The following is a 15099-nucleotide window of genomic DNA, read 5'->3' on the forward strand; positions in this document are numbered from 1 at the left end:
TGAGGCTCAGTCTGAGTCCCCCGCCTGGCCCCCCTTACGGGTCTCCTATCTCTCGGTCCCTTTGCGAGGATCCCAGCCACAGGAAGGCCCTGGCAGCCCCAAAACGCTGATAGCATCTCTACGCTCCCTCATCTTCGTTCTGGGGCCATGTCGAAATCTTTACCCATCTCACAAAGGGAAACCGCCGGCCAATAACGGTCCGCGACACGACGTCCGGTTCTGCGGCTAGACGACTTATGGTAAATGGTGTGGCGGGTGGATGCCCTGATGTCACTTACCGTGCGTGGCCCGCGCAATCGCTGGGAATACACGGGCTTGCGTCAGACTGGTATCGGTGAAAAAGAGAGCAGGCTGGCTGATGGGAAATCTGAGAACAAGAGAACATGAAGTCCGATTTGTAGATTTACAGACGGTTGGTTTGACGGACAGACGGATGGGACGGATGGGGAGATGGCTAGAGATGGGTATTTAGATAAATAACCAGATCCTGTACCTACCAAGTCCATGATCATTATCGAAAAATACAAAAATAGCTGGAAGAATAACCAGATACTGTAGCTGGCCAGATAGATAGACAGATGTATAGAGTGATATATATTTAGGTAGATAGATGTGTAGATATATGTATAGATAGATGTCTAGATAGATCGATAGATGTATAGATAAATGTCTAGATAGATGGATAGATGTATAGATAAATGTCTAGATAGATATCTAGATAGATAGATGTATAGATAAATGTCTAGATAGATGTCTAGATAGAGAGATGTGTAGATGAATGTCTAGATAGATGTCTAGATGGATAGATAAATGTACCGATAAATGTCGAGATAGATGTAATGATAGATAGATGTGTAGATAAATGTCTAGATAGATGTCAAGATAGATAGATAGATGTATAGATACATGTCTAGATAGATTTCAAGACATTGAAACTATAGATAAATGTCTAGATAGATGTCTAGATAGATAGTTGGATGTATAGATAAATGTCTAGATAGATGTCTAGATAGATAGATGTATAGATGAATGTCTAGATAAATGTCTAGATGGATAGATAAATGTCTAGATAGATATCTAGATAGATAGATGTATAGATAAATGTCTAGATAGATGTCTAGATAGATAGATGTATAGATAGATGTCTAGATAGATGTCTAGATAGAGAGATGTGTAGATGAATGTCTAGATAGATGTCTAGATGGATAGATAAATGTACCGATAAATGTCGAGATAGATGTAATGATAGATAGATGTGTAGATAAATGTCTAGATAGATGTCAAGATAGATAGATAGATGTATAGATACATGTCTAGATAGATTTCAAGACATTGAAACTATAGATAAATGTCTAGATAGATGTCTAGATAGATAGTTGGATGTATAGATAAATGTCTAGATAGATGTCTAGATAGATAGATGTATAGATGAATGTCTAGATAAATGTCTAGATGGATAGATAAATGTATAGATAAATGTCTGGATGGATGTCTAGATAGATATATGTATGGATAAATGTATAGATAGATGTCTAGATAGATAGATGTATAGATGAATGTCTAGATAAATGTCTAGATGGATAGATAAATGTATAGATAAATGTCTAGATGGATGTCTAGATAGATATATGTATGGATAAATGTATAGATAGATGTCTAGATAGATAGATGTATAGATAGATGTCTAGATAGATAGGTGTAAAGATAAATGTCTAGATAGATGTCTAGATAGATCGATAGATGTATAGATAAATGTCTAAATAGATGTCTACATAGATAGATAGATGAGATAGATGTATAGATAAATGTCTAGATCAGACCTGGGCACTCCGGTGCTGGAGGGCCGCATGTTCTGCATGATTTTTGAGGTTTCTCTGATCCAATACAGGTGATTCCAATCACCAGTATCGTTAACGAGCACTTGCTAGCTTGCTAACGAGGTTATAATTTGTATCACCTGAGTTAAAGAAGAGCAAACTTCAAAATCCGGCAGGACGTGCGGCCCTCCAGGACCGGAGTGCCCAGGTCTGGTCTAGATAGATGTCTAGATAGATCGATAGATGTATAGATACATGTCTAGATAGATGTCTAGATAGATAGATGTATAGATTGATGTCTAGATAGATAGGTGTAAAGATAAATGTCTAGATAGATGTCTAGATAGATCGATAGATGTATAGATAAATGTCTAGATAGATGTCTACATAGATAGATAGATAGATGAGATAGATGTATAGATAAATGTCTAGATAGATGTATAGATAGATGTCTAGATAGATAGGTGTAAATATAAATGTCTAGATAAATGTCTAGATAGATCGATAGATGTATAGATAAATGTCTAGATAGATGTCAGATAGATAGATAGATGTATAGATAAATGTCTAGATAGATATCTAGATAGATAGATGTATAGATAAATGTCTAGATAGATGTCTAGATAGATAGATGTATAGATAAATGTCTAGATAGATGTCTAGATAGAGAGATGTATAGATAAATGTCTAGATAGATGTCTAGATAGATAGATGTATAGATAAATGTTTAGATAGATGTCATGATAGATAGATGTGTAGATAAATGTCTAGATAGATGTCAAGATAGATAGATAGATGTATAGATACATGTCTAGATAGATTTCAAGACATTGAAACTATAGATAAATGTCTAGATAGATGTCTAGATAGATAGTTGGATGTATAGATAAATGTCTAGATAGATGTCTAGATAGATAGATGTATAGATGAATGTCTAGATAAATGTCTAGATGGATAGATAAATGTATAGATAAATGTCTAGATGGATGTCTAGATAGATATATGTATGGATAAATGTATAGATAGATGTCTAGATAGATAGGTGTGTATATATAGATGTCTAGATAGATAGATGTGTGTGTGTATATAGATAGACAGACATATAGATAGATAAATGTCTAGATAGATAAATAGATGTGTGTGTATATATAGATAGATAGATGTATAGATAGATAGATGTAGAGATAAAAGTCTAGATAGATAAATGCGTGTGTATGTATGTAAATGGAATGAAATGATCTGCATTTCTATAGCGTTTTTCAAGTCAATGACTTCCCAAAGCGCTTTACAATGTGCTTCACATTTCCCAATAGCGGCCTTGTAAGACGCTAACCTGCTTATTGGGGGTAATTGGGGGTTCAATGTCTTACCCAAGGACACTTCGACATGTAACACATGTATAAATGTATAGATAGAAAGATGTATAGACAGATAGACAGATAGATAGATAGATAGATAGATAGATAGATAGATGTCCAGAGGTCTAGATAGATGTCTAGATAGATAGATAGATAGAGGTCCAGATAGATGGATAGATAGATAGATAGATAGATAGATAGATAGATAGATAGATAGATAGATAGATAGATAGATGTCTAGATAGATGGATAGATAGATGTCTAGATAGATAGATGTCCAGATGTCTAGATAGATAGATGTCTAGATAGATAGATAGATAGATAGATAGATAGATAGATGTCAAGATAGATGTCTAGATAGATAGATAGATAGAGGTCCAGATAGATAGATAGATAGATAGATAGATAGATAGAGGTCCAGATAGATAGATGTCTAGATAGATAGATGTCCAGATGTCTAGATAGATAGATAGATAGATAGATAGATAGATGTCTAGTTAGATAGATGTCTAGATAGATAGATAGATAGATGTCTAGATAGATAGATAGATAGATAGATAGAGGTCCAGATAGATAGTGGTCTAGATAGATAGATAGATAGATAGATAGATAGATAGATAGATAGATAGATAGATAGATAGATGTCTAGATAGATAGATAGATAGATAGATAGATAGAGGTCCAGATAGATAGATGTCTAGATAGATAGATGTCTAGATAGATAGATAGATAGATAGATAGATGTCTAGATAGATAGATGTCCAGATGTCTAGATAGATAGATAGATAGATAGATAGTTAGATAGATAGATAGCATTTGTATGCATCACACGTTTTTAATTGTGTACTTTTTGTACCTTTTTCTTCATACTTGATTTGTGTACTCACTCTGGTATTTGTGGAAAGTAGCTAGCTAGCTATAGCTAGCGCTATAGCGAGGAGTCTCCCAAGCGCTGCTAAGGACAGCTAACCTGCTCTGAAAATAGCTCACCCGTGCTGGGTTATTGTGATTTTCTAGTAAAATCATTTTGGGGTGGTTAACTGAGCCTATTTAACCCTACTTCCAATGATTAACCTGGTATTAACATAGTAAGAACATATTATTAACATGACTATTTAGAAATGCACAACGAGCCGGTAGCCTTTTGTGGTAAGTAGTAACAAAAAGTAGCTTTCCATTTGTAAGGTTAGATGAATTGGTTCTTTTAGGACGAATATTAACAACAGAAATTATTTTTATGGAGCGGTGTCCTCAAAGCAGAAGTTTCCTTATGTGACCCTGTCTCCTAACAGCCTCTTCTTCTTCCCTTTTTCTTTTTCATTGTTAATTTATTTAGAACAAAGAAATAAGTAACTCATTTCCGAAACATTGATAAATAATATGAATTAATACGTCCATAGCCTCGATTACTGCAATTCCCTCCTCTACGGTTTACCTCAAAAGTCCCCCCATAAACTTCAGATGGTCCATAACCGAATCGGGATCAGGATACGGGTAGCTGGGACAGGAGAACGGAGTTTGGATCGGGGATCGATACAGGAAACAGAATCAGGGTACGGGTAGCCGGGACAGGAGAACGGAGCTTGGATCAGGGATCGATACAGGAAACAGAATCAGGGTACGGGTAGCCGGGACAGGGGAACGGAGCTTGGATCAGGGATCGATACAGGAAACAGAATCAGGGTACGGGTAGCCGGGACAGTAGAACGGAGCTTGGATCCGGGATTGATACAGGAAACAGAATCAGGATACGGGTAGCCGGGACAGGAGAGAGGAGCTTGGATCGGCGATCGATACAGGAAACAGAATCAGGGTACGGGTAGCCGGGACAGGAGAACAGAGCTTGGATCAGGGATTGATACAGGAAACAGAATCAGGGTACGGGTAGCCGGGACCGGAGAACGGAGTTTGGATCGGGGATCGATACAGGAAACAGAATCAGGGTACGGGTAGCCGGGACAGGAGAGAGGAGCTTGGATCGGCGATCGATACAGGAAACAGAATCAGGGTACGGGTAGCCGGGACAGGAGAACGGAGCTTGGATCGGGGATTGATACAGGAAACAGAATCAGGTTCCCAGGAATCGGGATCAGGATACGGGTAGCTGGGACAGGAGAACGGAGTTTGGATCGGGGATCGATACTGGAAACAGAATGAGGGTACGGGTAGCCGGGACAGGAGAACGGAGCTTGGATCGGGGATCGATACAGGAAACAGAATCAGGGTACGGGTAGCCGGGACAGGAGAACGGAGTTTGGATCAGGGATCGATACAGGAAACAGAATCAGGGTACGGGTAGCTGGGACAGTAGAACGGAGCTTGGATCCGGGATTGATACAGGAAACAGAATCAGGGTACGGGTAGCCGGGACAGGAGAACGGAGCTTGGATCAGGGATCGATACAGGAAACAGAATCAGGGTACGGGTAGCCGGGACAGGAGAACGGAGCTTGGATCAGGGATTGATACAGGAAACAGAATCAGGTTCCCAGTAGCCGGGACAGGAGAACAGAGCTTGGATCGGGGATCGATAGAGGACACAGAGTCACAATTCATTGGGGAGAAGAGGAATGCGCGCACACTCGATCCGGGGATCGATGGTAGCGGAAGTAGATTGAAATGAAACAGATCGGGCCAAAAACAAGACAGGATCAAAACACAGGCAAAAACGGAGATTTACAGGACTAGGCATATCACACAGAGTCTAGCAGAAGTTTTACAGATGCTCTGACACCAAGCAACTCGCAAGACCGCGTTTAAGTAGTCCGGCAGCAATCTGTCAACACGTTTCAGCTGGTGTCCATGGGCAGGTCCAATTGGGCGCTGTGGCAACCGTGACAGAACCTAGCGCCACACAACGGGGACCAATTGGGCGCCATGGGAACCATAACATTTATCGGGAATAAGGGAAAGAGTAGTGTACACGATCCGTAGATCGTTGGTCGTGGCGAGCAGGTTACTCAGACGCGGAAGTGGTATTTCCGTGGCGAGCGATGGCAGTGTCGAGAGCGGGGAAAAACAGATCGGTGGCTGGGACGAGGGAGCAAAAACATAGTTAAGTTCAGAAAAGGGGTCGGAGCCGGGAATCAAACAGGAATCAGAACAGGAAAGAGTCAGAGTCAGAAGGCTTACCTAGCGTAGCTGGGGTTAGCAGACAGACTGACAACGGGTGACAGAAGGCGGGGGTTTAAAAAGAGACAAGTAGCCAATCAACGTTCGAGGCGTTTGCCTCGGATGAGTAATCATGACACTAACATCTTAATTGACAATCTGCACGTCGATGAAATCGAACCAGCCTTAACATGAGGTACAAATACACTCTTTATTATCATTCATTTTCTACATTGCTTTTCACAATAAAAGACATTATAACGCTTGGCCTTGACCAAACTTCGTACATTGCGGGTTACAGTTTTTGTAGTGGTTCTCTTTCAATCGTGCTATAAAAAATATCACACCACTACTTACCATAAGGTTACGGGCCACTGTAATGACATTTATGTACAATTCCAGATATTCGTGCGAATATATAACAAACAGTTTCAGCTGAAATATACAGTGGCTTCCGTTTATCATCGTTGGTCATTTAGATCAACATTGAATCATTCAGAGATCCTCATTGAACTTCTGGACAGAGTTCGCTGCACTGAAAGTAAAGGGGCTGAATCATTTTGCACACCCACGTCTTCGTTTTCTATTTGTTAGAAAAATTTAAAATGTCCTATATAGTGTGTTCCACTTCATGATTGTGTCCCACTTATTGTTGATGCTTCACAAGAAATTACAGTTTTATATCTTCATGTTTGAAGACTGAAATGTTCAAGGGGGCCAAATAGTTTTGCAAGTCACTGTAAGACCGGTTGATATTTAGTCACAGCTAAGATATGGCATCTGAAATGTGGTTAGAGCCGAGATCTGGATTTGAATTGGATGTTATATTTCAGCTGAAACTGTGAGCTGAAAAAATTGGACTCTAGGTAAGTGGAACACAACTCCATCTGCTATATATATCCATCCATCCATGACCTGCACCGCTTATCCTCAGTAGGGTCACGGTGGTGCCGGAGCCCATCCCAGCTATCTAGGGGCAGTGGGCAGGGGACACCCTGAACCGGTTGACAGTATATAGTTTGAGCTAAAATAAGTCATCTGAATTATTTTGTCAGCTGAGATATAGTTTTAGATTTGATGGTTCCAGGTGAAATATAATGACAGCTGAACTATTTTAACGCAGTTTCAGCCAAAATGAAATTCCAGCTGGTTTGAGCTAAAATAAGTCATGTGAAATATTTTCTCAGCTGAGATATAGTTTTATATTTGATGGTTTTAGGTGAAATATAATGACAGCTGAACTATTTTAACTCAGTTTCAGCCAAGATAAAATTCCAGCTGGTTTGAGGTAAAATAAGTCATCTGAAATATTTTCTCAGCTGAAATATAGATTTAGATTTGATGGTTTCAGCTGAAATACAATGTCACCAGAAATTTGTTTTCGGATGAAACTTAACTGGAATTCCGCCGAAATCTAGATTAAAATTAAATAGTTTCAGGTGAAATATATTGTCAGCTGAACTATTTTAACTCAGTTCCAGCCTAAATGAAATTACAGCTGGTATATAGTTTGAGCTAAAATAAGTCTTCTGAAATATTTTCTCAGCTGAGATATAGTTTTAGATTTGATCGTTTAAGGTGAAATATAATGTCACCTGAAATGTGTTTTCAGCTGAAATTTAATTGGGATTCTGCTAAAATCTAGATAAGAATTAGATAGTTTCAGGTGAAATATAATGACAGCTGAACTATTTTAACTCAGTTTCAGCCAAAATAAAGTTCCAGCTGGTATATAGTTATGCTAAAATAAGTCATCTGAAATATTTTCTCAGCTGAGATATAGTTTTAGATTTGATGGTTTTAGGTGAAACATAATGACAGCTGAACTATTTTAACTCAGTTTCAGCCAAAATAAAGTTCCAGCTGGTATATAGTTATGCTAAAATAAGTCATCTGAAATATTTTCTCAGCTGAGATATAGTTTTAGATTTGATGGTTTTAGGTGAAACATAATGACAGCTGAACTATTTTAACTCAGTTTCAGCCAAAATAAAATTCCAGCTGGTTTGAGGTAAAATAAGTCATATGAAATATTTGCTGAGCTGAGATACAGATTGAGATTAGATGGTTTCAGCTGAAATACAATGTCACCAGAAATTTGTTTTCAGCTAAATGTAAATGTAAATTTGTAAGCTGAAATATGTTTTTCAGTTGAAATGAAATTCGGATTCAGCTGCAATATAGTTTCACCGTAGCTATAGTTACAGCTAACATTTGACGTCATCAGTTGAAATATTGTTTGACATGAAATAAATATTCAGCTGAAATTTAGTTTAAGCTGGGATGGTTTCGGTGGGAATCAAAGATTCAGTTGAAGGTTAGCTTCAGCTGAAATATAATGTCAGCTGCATTACATGTATAATCTCCGCTGAAGTATAATGTCACCAGCGATTCGCATTCAGCTGCAAAAAATTTTCACCTTTGCTCAAACAGCTGAGGTCCAATTTCAGTGGAAACAAAGCTTCATCTGAAATTTAAAATCAGATTAAATATAAAATAGTTTTGCTGAAATACGTCAGCTGCGGAATTTTTTCATCCGACATATGATCTCAGCTGCGATATACATTCAGCTGCAATAAGTTCAAACAGTGGTGACCACCGTGGCCCCTTCTTGGTTCCCCGGCAGGTGCTGCTGGGCCAAAATATGCCTGAGAGTATCCAGCTCCTGCGACAGCTGGCCAATTTTCATCTGCAGCTTTTGGTTCTCCTCCTGCAGCTGCAAGGCCCTCTGTTGCGTCATCAGAATCCTTCTCCGGGCCTTGTCCCGACTCTTGCGCACCGCGATGTTGTTCCTCTCGCGCCGGAGACGGTACTCCACGCTGTCCTTGCTGATGCTCCTCTTGGCCACTGGGGCTCGCATGGAGGGCAGGATGAAAGGAGGAGAGAAGTCCTGAAGAAGATGGTCAGGTTGTTGAATCTATTCACATAAGAACATATCTATCTATCTACCCTGGTGGTGGGCCGTGCATCTCACACTTAGGTCTTCAGGAGTGCTACATCTGAATCCTTCCAACCCTCGATAAATACTATATGGCCATAAAACACTTACTGCGGATACGTGGAGCTACCTGGAGCTACCCGGAACTACCCGGCTTCAGTGCTGTTAGGGCAGACAGAGACACAAAAGCCTACAGGAAGCGGATAGGAGGCGGACTCGCTATTTACGTGAACCCGAGGCGGTGTAACCCTGGGCACAAAGATTTCCAACTGCTGCAAGGACGTCGAACTTTTGGATTAACGTAAGACCAGGGTTGGGTAGGGTTACTTTAACTGGATTACTTTCAATGACTTTTGGATGACTCCAATACCAAATATGCTAATAAAAGACAAACGAAACTAAATATGAATAAAATTACTAAATTTTGCGCAGGCTTGGGGAGTAAAGGAATACACGGAACGGCAAAAATTATGTTGGCTGTTTGGATTTATTTTGATTTTGTTTCTGTCGCATTTTAGGTTAGTTTTGCCGGAGATCGAAGAGATCAAAGCCAGGAGAGAAAGCTTACCACGTGTTGTGAGTCGTCATTTTATTCATATTTAGTTTCTTTTGTCTTTTATTCGCATATTTGGTATTGGAGTAATCCAAAAGTCATTGAAAGTAATCCAGTTAAAGTAACCCTACCCAACCCTGCGTATGACGTCATCCACTCCGCTGTTGCTAAACTACAACACAGCACCCTGAGGCCATCCTGTTAATCTGTTAATAATAAACACAAGGATACTGCTGGAGGTATGAATTTCCCTACGGGGATGAAGAAAGTATCTAACTATCTATCTAATACTCAGGAATATAGCCCTATCTAGCTAGGCCTTTCAGTTCCTTCAAGAAGTTCTTATCGATCGCCAACAAATCTCATGCTGAAAGTCAACTCACATTTATTTGTATAACTTTTAATCACAAAAAGAACTGCACAGGTTACAGTGACACCATCCCCTGATCTCAAACCAACATGCAGGCAAGGGAAAACTCAAAAACCTCAACATGAGGGAAATAAGAAACCTTAAGAAGGAACCTCACAGGCTGCAATAGATTTAGCATTGGGTACACAAAACAGAACATCAATAAAGGTAAACATAGGTAATATGTTAAAATTTGTTCAGAAACTGCTTGACAGCAACAACGGCTTTAGCCTGTAAAATTGTCCAAAGGGTCCAGCCTATCCAGTCATATTTCTTGCAGTTAGTTTTTATTTATTCGATGGGTGTTTGGGCATTTGGGTTGGCCATGGTCAATTTTTGGTGTTTTTTTGCTACTTTTTCCTTTTCTTGGTTTTTGTATACGTGTTTTTCTTGCTGTTGGTCACCCCTCTTAAAGGGATATGACCAACGTAGATAGATAGATAGATAGATAGATAGATAGATAGATAGATAGATGTCTAGATAGATGTCTAGATAGATAGATAGATGTCTAGATAGATGTCTAGATAGATGTCTAGATAGATAGATAGATGTCTAGATAGATGTCTAGATAGATAGATAGATGTCTAGATAGATGTCTAGATAGATAGATAGATGTCTAGATAGATGTCTAGATAGATAGATAGATGTCTAGATAGATGTCTAGATAGATAGATAGATGTCTAGATAGATAGATAGATAGATAGATAGATAGATGTCTAGATAGATAGATAGATAGATGTCTAGATAGATGTCTAGATAGATAGATAGATGTCTAGATAGATAGATAGATAGATAGATAGATAGATGTCTAGATAGATAGATAGATGTCTAGATAGATAGATAGATAGATGTCTAGATAGATAGATAGATAGATAGCTAGATAGATAGAGATAGATAGATATAGATAGATATAGATAGATAGATAGATGTCTAGATAGATATATGTCCAGATAGATAGATGTCCAGATAGATGGATAGATAGATAGATAGATGTATAGATGTCTAGATAGATGTCTAGATAGATAGATAGATGTCTAGATAGATAGATAGATACTTCCGTGACCATCCCCTAGCCGATCATAGTTTACAAATCCACTAACGTCACCTTACACTTGCTAGAATGCCCTCACTCCGCCAACTCCAAAATTGATTGGCTAAACCAACATCTTTATCAACACTTATGTTATGCCTTAAGGCCTGCAGAACTGATTTTGAAGGCCTCCCAGTTGATTTCTGACCCTGGCAACAGGCAATGGCTGAAATTTGATTGGTTAAATGCTTAAATAAAAAAGCATACATCTGGAAGCAGCGCAACCAGTTAAGTATTCATACAATGCGAGTATTCATGGACAGACTGTGATTAACATCACATGATTCAGATATGTTTTTAGGCCAGCAGAGAAGGCCCACCAATGCAAGAATGCCATCGTCTCTTTTATGTGCAGTCGACACCACGGTTACTGGCTTTATTTTAAATGGAGACGAAACTGAATACCGAGCAGAAATTGATTCACTTTCCACCTGGTGTCATGAGAGTATTCTGTTATTAAATGTAGGTAAAACTAAGGAGATGATAATAGATTTCCGTACTAAGCCTCCCCCGCATGTGCCACTGTCAATTAATGGTAGTGAGGTGGAACTGGTCCATTCATTCAAGTTTCTGGGTACTTACTTGTCAGCTGACCTCACATGGACTGTCAATGCTACTGATATTCTAAAGTCAGCCAGACAAAGGCTCTACTTCCTTCGTCAACTCAAATCATTCAGAGTTCGTCAATCCATTCTAGTCCATTTTGATCGTGCTATCATTTAATTTGTTTTAACTAGGTCAATCACAGTTGGTTTGGTCGCGTCAATCATAAAGAATTGTCAAAGATGGACTCGGTAGTGAGGACGGCAGAGGAAATAATTGGTACTGGCCTCCCGTCCCTGCAAAGTATCTACATCGATCGAACTAGAAAACGGACACTAAAAATCAGGTTTGGGTAGGGTTACTTTAACTGGATTACTTTAAATGACTTTTGGATTACTCCAATACCAAATATGCTCATAAAAGCCAAAAGAAACTCAATATGAGTAAAATGACTACAATTTTGTGCAGGCTTGGGGAGTAACGGCAAAAATGATGTTGGCAATCTGTTTGGATTTATTTTCATTTTGTTTCTGTTCGTTTTGCCGGAGATCAAAGAGATCAAAGCCAGGAGAGAAAGCTTACCACGTGTTGTGAGTCATCATTTTATTCATATTGAGTTTCTTTTGTCTTTTATTAGCATATTTGCTATTGGAGTCATCCAAAAGTCATTGAAAGTAATCCAGTTAAAGTAATCCTACCCAACCCTGCTAAAAATGAGAAAAATGATCCCAGTCACCCTGCTCGCAGGTACCTTGATGACCTGCCGTCAGGTCTCCGTCTTCGCTCCACGGCGAGCAAGACTTCACGTCTTAAAGAGAGTTTTTACCCTATTCGTATGTTCAACGGGAATTGATTTAGGTTATTATGTATAATATCATTATGCCAACGACCTATTCTACTCTAGTCCTGTTATTTACATATTCTTTCTTTTTAAACTGTTCTATATAAAGACCTTGTATTATACACTACAATATCTTTTTTACTCTATTCTTTTTATTCTTTTATCTATTATTTTATCATTATAATAAAGTTTCCACGCTAGTTGCTGGTAGGTGTAGGCACCTGTAACTTCTATCTGTGGCCAGGTAAACCATCAACAGGACAGAACTCCAAAAAATGGATCAAAGGGCAGATTGATCATTCCATGTAGTACTTTGAAGACAAAAATGAAATATAATTGAATTCTGCGGAGCTCCAAAAAGTCCAAGTTCAGCCTTTGTAGTCTTTCCGGATAGAAGTTGTGCATCCCAGGTATCCGCTTCGTATACCGACGTTAAACTCCTTCCAGTAGGTTGACGTCTTTGAGTAAGTAAGGGTTCCACACAACGCTATTGTATTCGAACCCGGGTCTAACATACGCGCAAAACATTCGAACTAAAAATGCTGGGTTCTTCTTGTCAAAATTTCTGTAAATGTTTGATGCTACGTTATTGGCTTTGTTGGTCATTTTGGCGATATGCGTGATAAACTTTAGACACCCAGATCCTTATGTTCAGTAACAACATGCAAATCATGATTATTAATGCTATACAACAGAACAGAACCATGAAAAAGAGAATCAATTGTTCCTGCAACCTGGGTTTTCGGTAAGAAAGCCGACAGTTTAGCATCATCGGCAAAAATTGAGATTTCACTACTTTGAATGACCTCGGGTAGGTCGTTCACAAAAAACAGGAATAATAATGGTCCTAGTACTGAGCCCTGCGGTACCCCACTACATTATTGAGTGTTCGCGTGTCACATGATTTCTTGCATATATCATGTTTATGGTTTTTTGCTGTCTTAATAAAATAAATACAATATAATAATTTACCTGTAAGGCTCCGTTGTGGTTCTGGTGGGGGTTCCCCGAACCGGGGGTACCCCCGAGACACGATGCGTAAGACAGGTACGGCAGTCCCATCATTTGCTCGTCCAGTCTGTCCTCCGTGCCCCCCCTTAGGCCCTGAGACTGGCTGTACGTGATCATATCCATGGACACCAAGTTGGACGGGCCGGCGGGACTGGAAGACGTCGGGTTTAGTGCCCCGTGGGCCTGATTGGGGTAGGGGTTCATCCACTCCTGGATGACAGAGGACACCCTGGATTCACACATCTGCTGGGGTTCAATGTCAGGAAGTCAATTGTTGCGAAACGGATCACAGAGAAGAAGAATTTCAATTGCTTTTAGTGTCAATGTTGTGAAATCTATGCAACAATGTATTTAAGGCACAGGTGTCAAACAGGCGGCCCGCGGGCCAGATCAGGCCCGCTAAGGGATTGAATCCGGCCCGCGAGACCACACTCAGAGAAGCGCAAGAGAAAAACAAGCCGCAGGTGGAAATATGTCGACTTGATGTCGCCAAAGCTAGGTGCGTCGGACAAAGACACTGTACTTGGATTTTTCTCTCTCTCTCTCTCTCTCTCTCCCTCTCTCTCTCTTTCTCTTTCTGTCTCTCTTTCTTTTCCACCCCTTTTCTCCCACTCTCTGTCTCTGTCTCTTTCACTCTCTAGGTCTCTCTTTTTCTCTTCCTTTGTTGCTCTTTGTTTCTTTCTCTCTCTGCATTTCTGCATTTATATAGTGCTTTTCAAGTCAATGAAGACCTCCCAAAGCGCTTTACAATGTGCTTCACACTTTCCCTTTTAGACACTCTATTCGTGATTTAGGGCTATACAAATAAAGATGACTTGACTTGACTTGACTTGACTTGACTAACCGATAGCAGCGCCATGCCTGCTATCGGGGGCATGAGGGATTCAGTGTCTTGCCCAAGGACACTTCGACATATAACAGGGAGGAGCCAGGAAACAAACCTGCGACCTCTTGATCCCAAGACGAGCTAATGCCCTCTCTGTGTCTTTTCAACTTCTTTTGCTCTAACTTCCTTTTTTCTTTTTCTCTCTTTTCTCTTTCTCTCTTCCTACCCTTCGCGCTTTCTTTTCTCTTTTCTCTCCTTCTGTCTTTCTATTTCTCTTTGGATTTCTTTCTTCCTCTCCCTTTCTTTTTCCCCTCTCTCACGAATTTTTATCTCTTTTGTTTCTCACGCTCTCTCCCTCTCTCTCTTTTTCTTTCTTTGTCCTCCTTTTCCCTCCCTCTTTCTCTTATTTCTTTTTCTCTCTTTTTCTTTCTCTTGAATCTACTAGTCCGGCCCCCGACAGAATGTTTGTTCTATCGTGTGGCCCCCGAGTTCAAAGGAGTTTGACACCCCTGATATAAGGTAAGCGCAGCCAAAAATGCATGGATCAAAATTAGAGAACACTTTTAGGTTCCTCCTATGTTTATGGTGCTAATTTAGGACACG

At 39.6% G+C, this 15099-nt stretch overlaps 1 protein-coding gene across 1 annotated transcript; it reads right to left on the reverse strand.

Moving 5' to 3' along the window:
- Positions 1 to 8687: 8687 nt before the first annotated feature.
- cebp1 (CCAAT/enhancer binding protein (C/EBP) 1) lies at positions 8688 to 13913 on the reverse strand. Its single transcript, XM_088322494.1, has 2 exons — positions 13632 to 13913; positions 8688 to 9175 (listed from the first exon to the last, which is right to left on the reverse strand). The coding sequence occupies exons 1-2, from the start codon at positions 13911 to 13913 to the stop codon at positions 8867 to 8869; spliced, it is 591 nt and encodes a 196-aa protein (XP_088178620.1). The 3' UTR covers positions 8688 to 8866.
- Positions 13914 to 15099: the final 1186 nt, after the last annotated feature.

The sequence above is a fragment of the Urocampus carinirostris genome, chromosome 18 (assembly GCF_059441175.1).
Source record: "Urocampus carinirostris isolate Australia breed hairy pipefish chromosome 18, RoL_Ucar_1.0, whole genome shotgun sequence".
Lineage (NCBI taxonomy): Eukaryota > Metazoa > Chordata > Actinopteri > Syngnathiformes > Syngnathidae > Urocampus > Urocampus carinirostris.

Bases quoted from the DNA above. Each gene is read 5' to 3' on its own strand.
- cebp1 (XM_088322494.1), bottom strand. From the start codon at position 13,913: ATGTGTGAATCCAGGGTGTCCTCTGTCATCCAGGAGTGGATGAACCCC. The intron at 9,176-13,631 runs GTAAATTATTAT...CATCTTCTTCAG, and splicing joins ACCACAACGGAGCCTTACAG to GACTTCTCTCCTCCTTTCAT.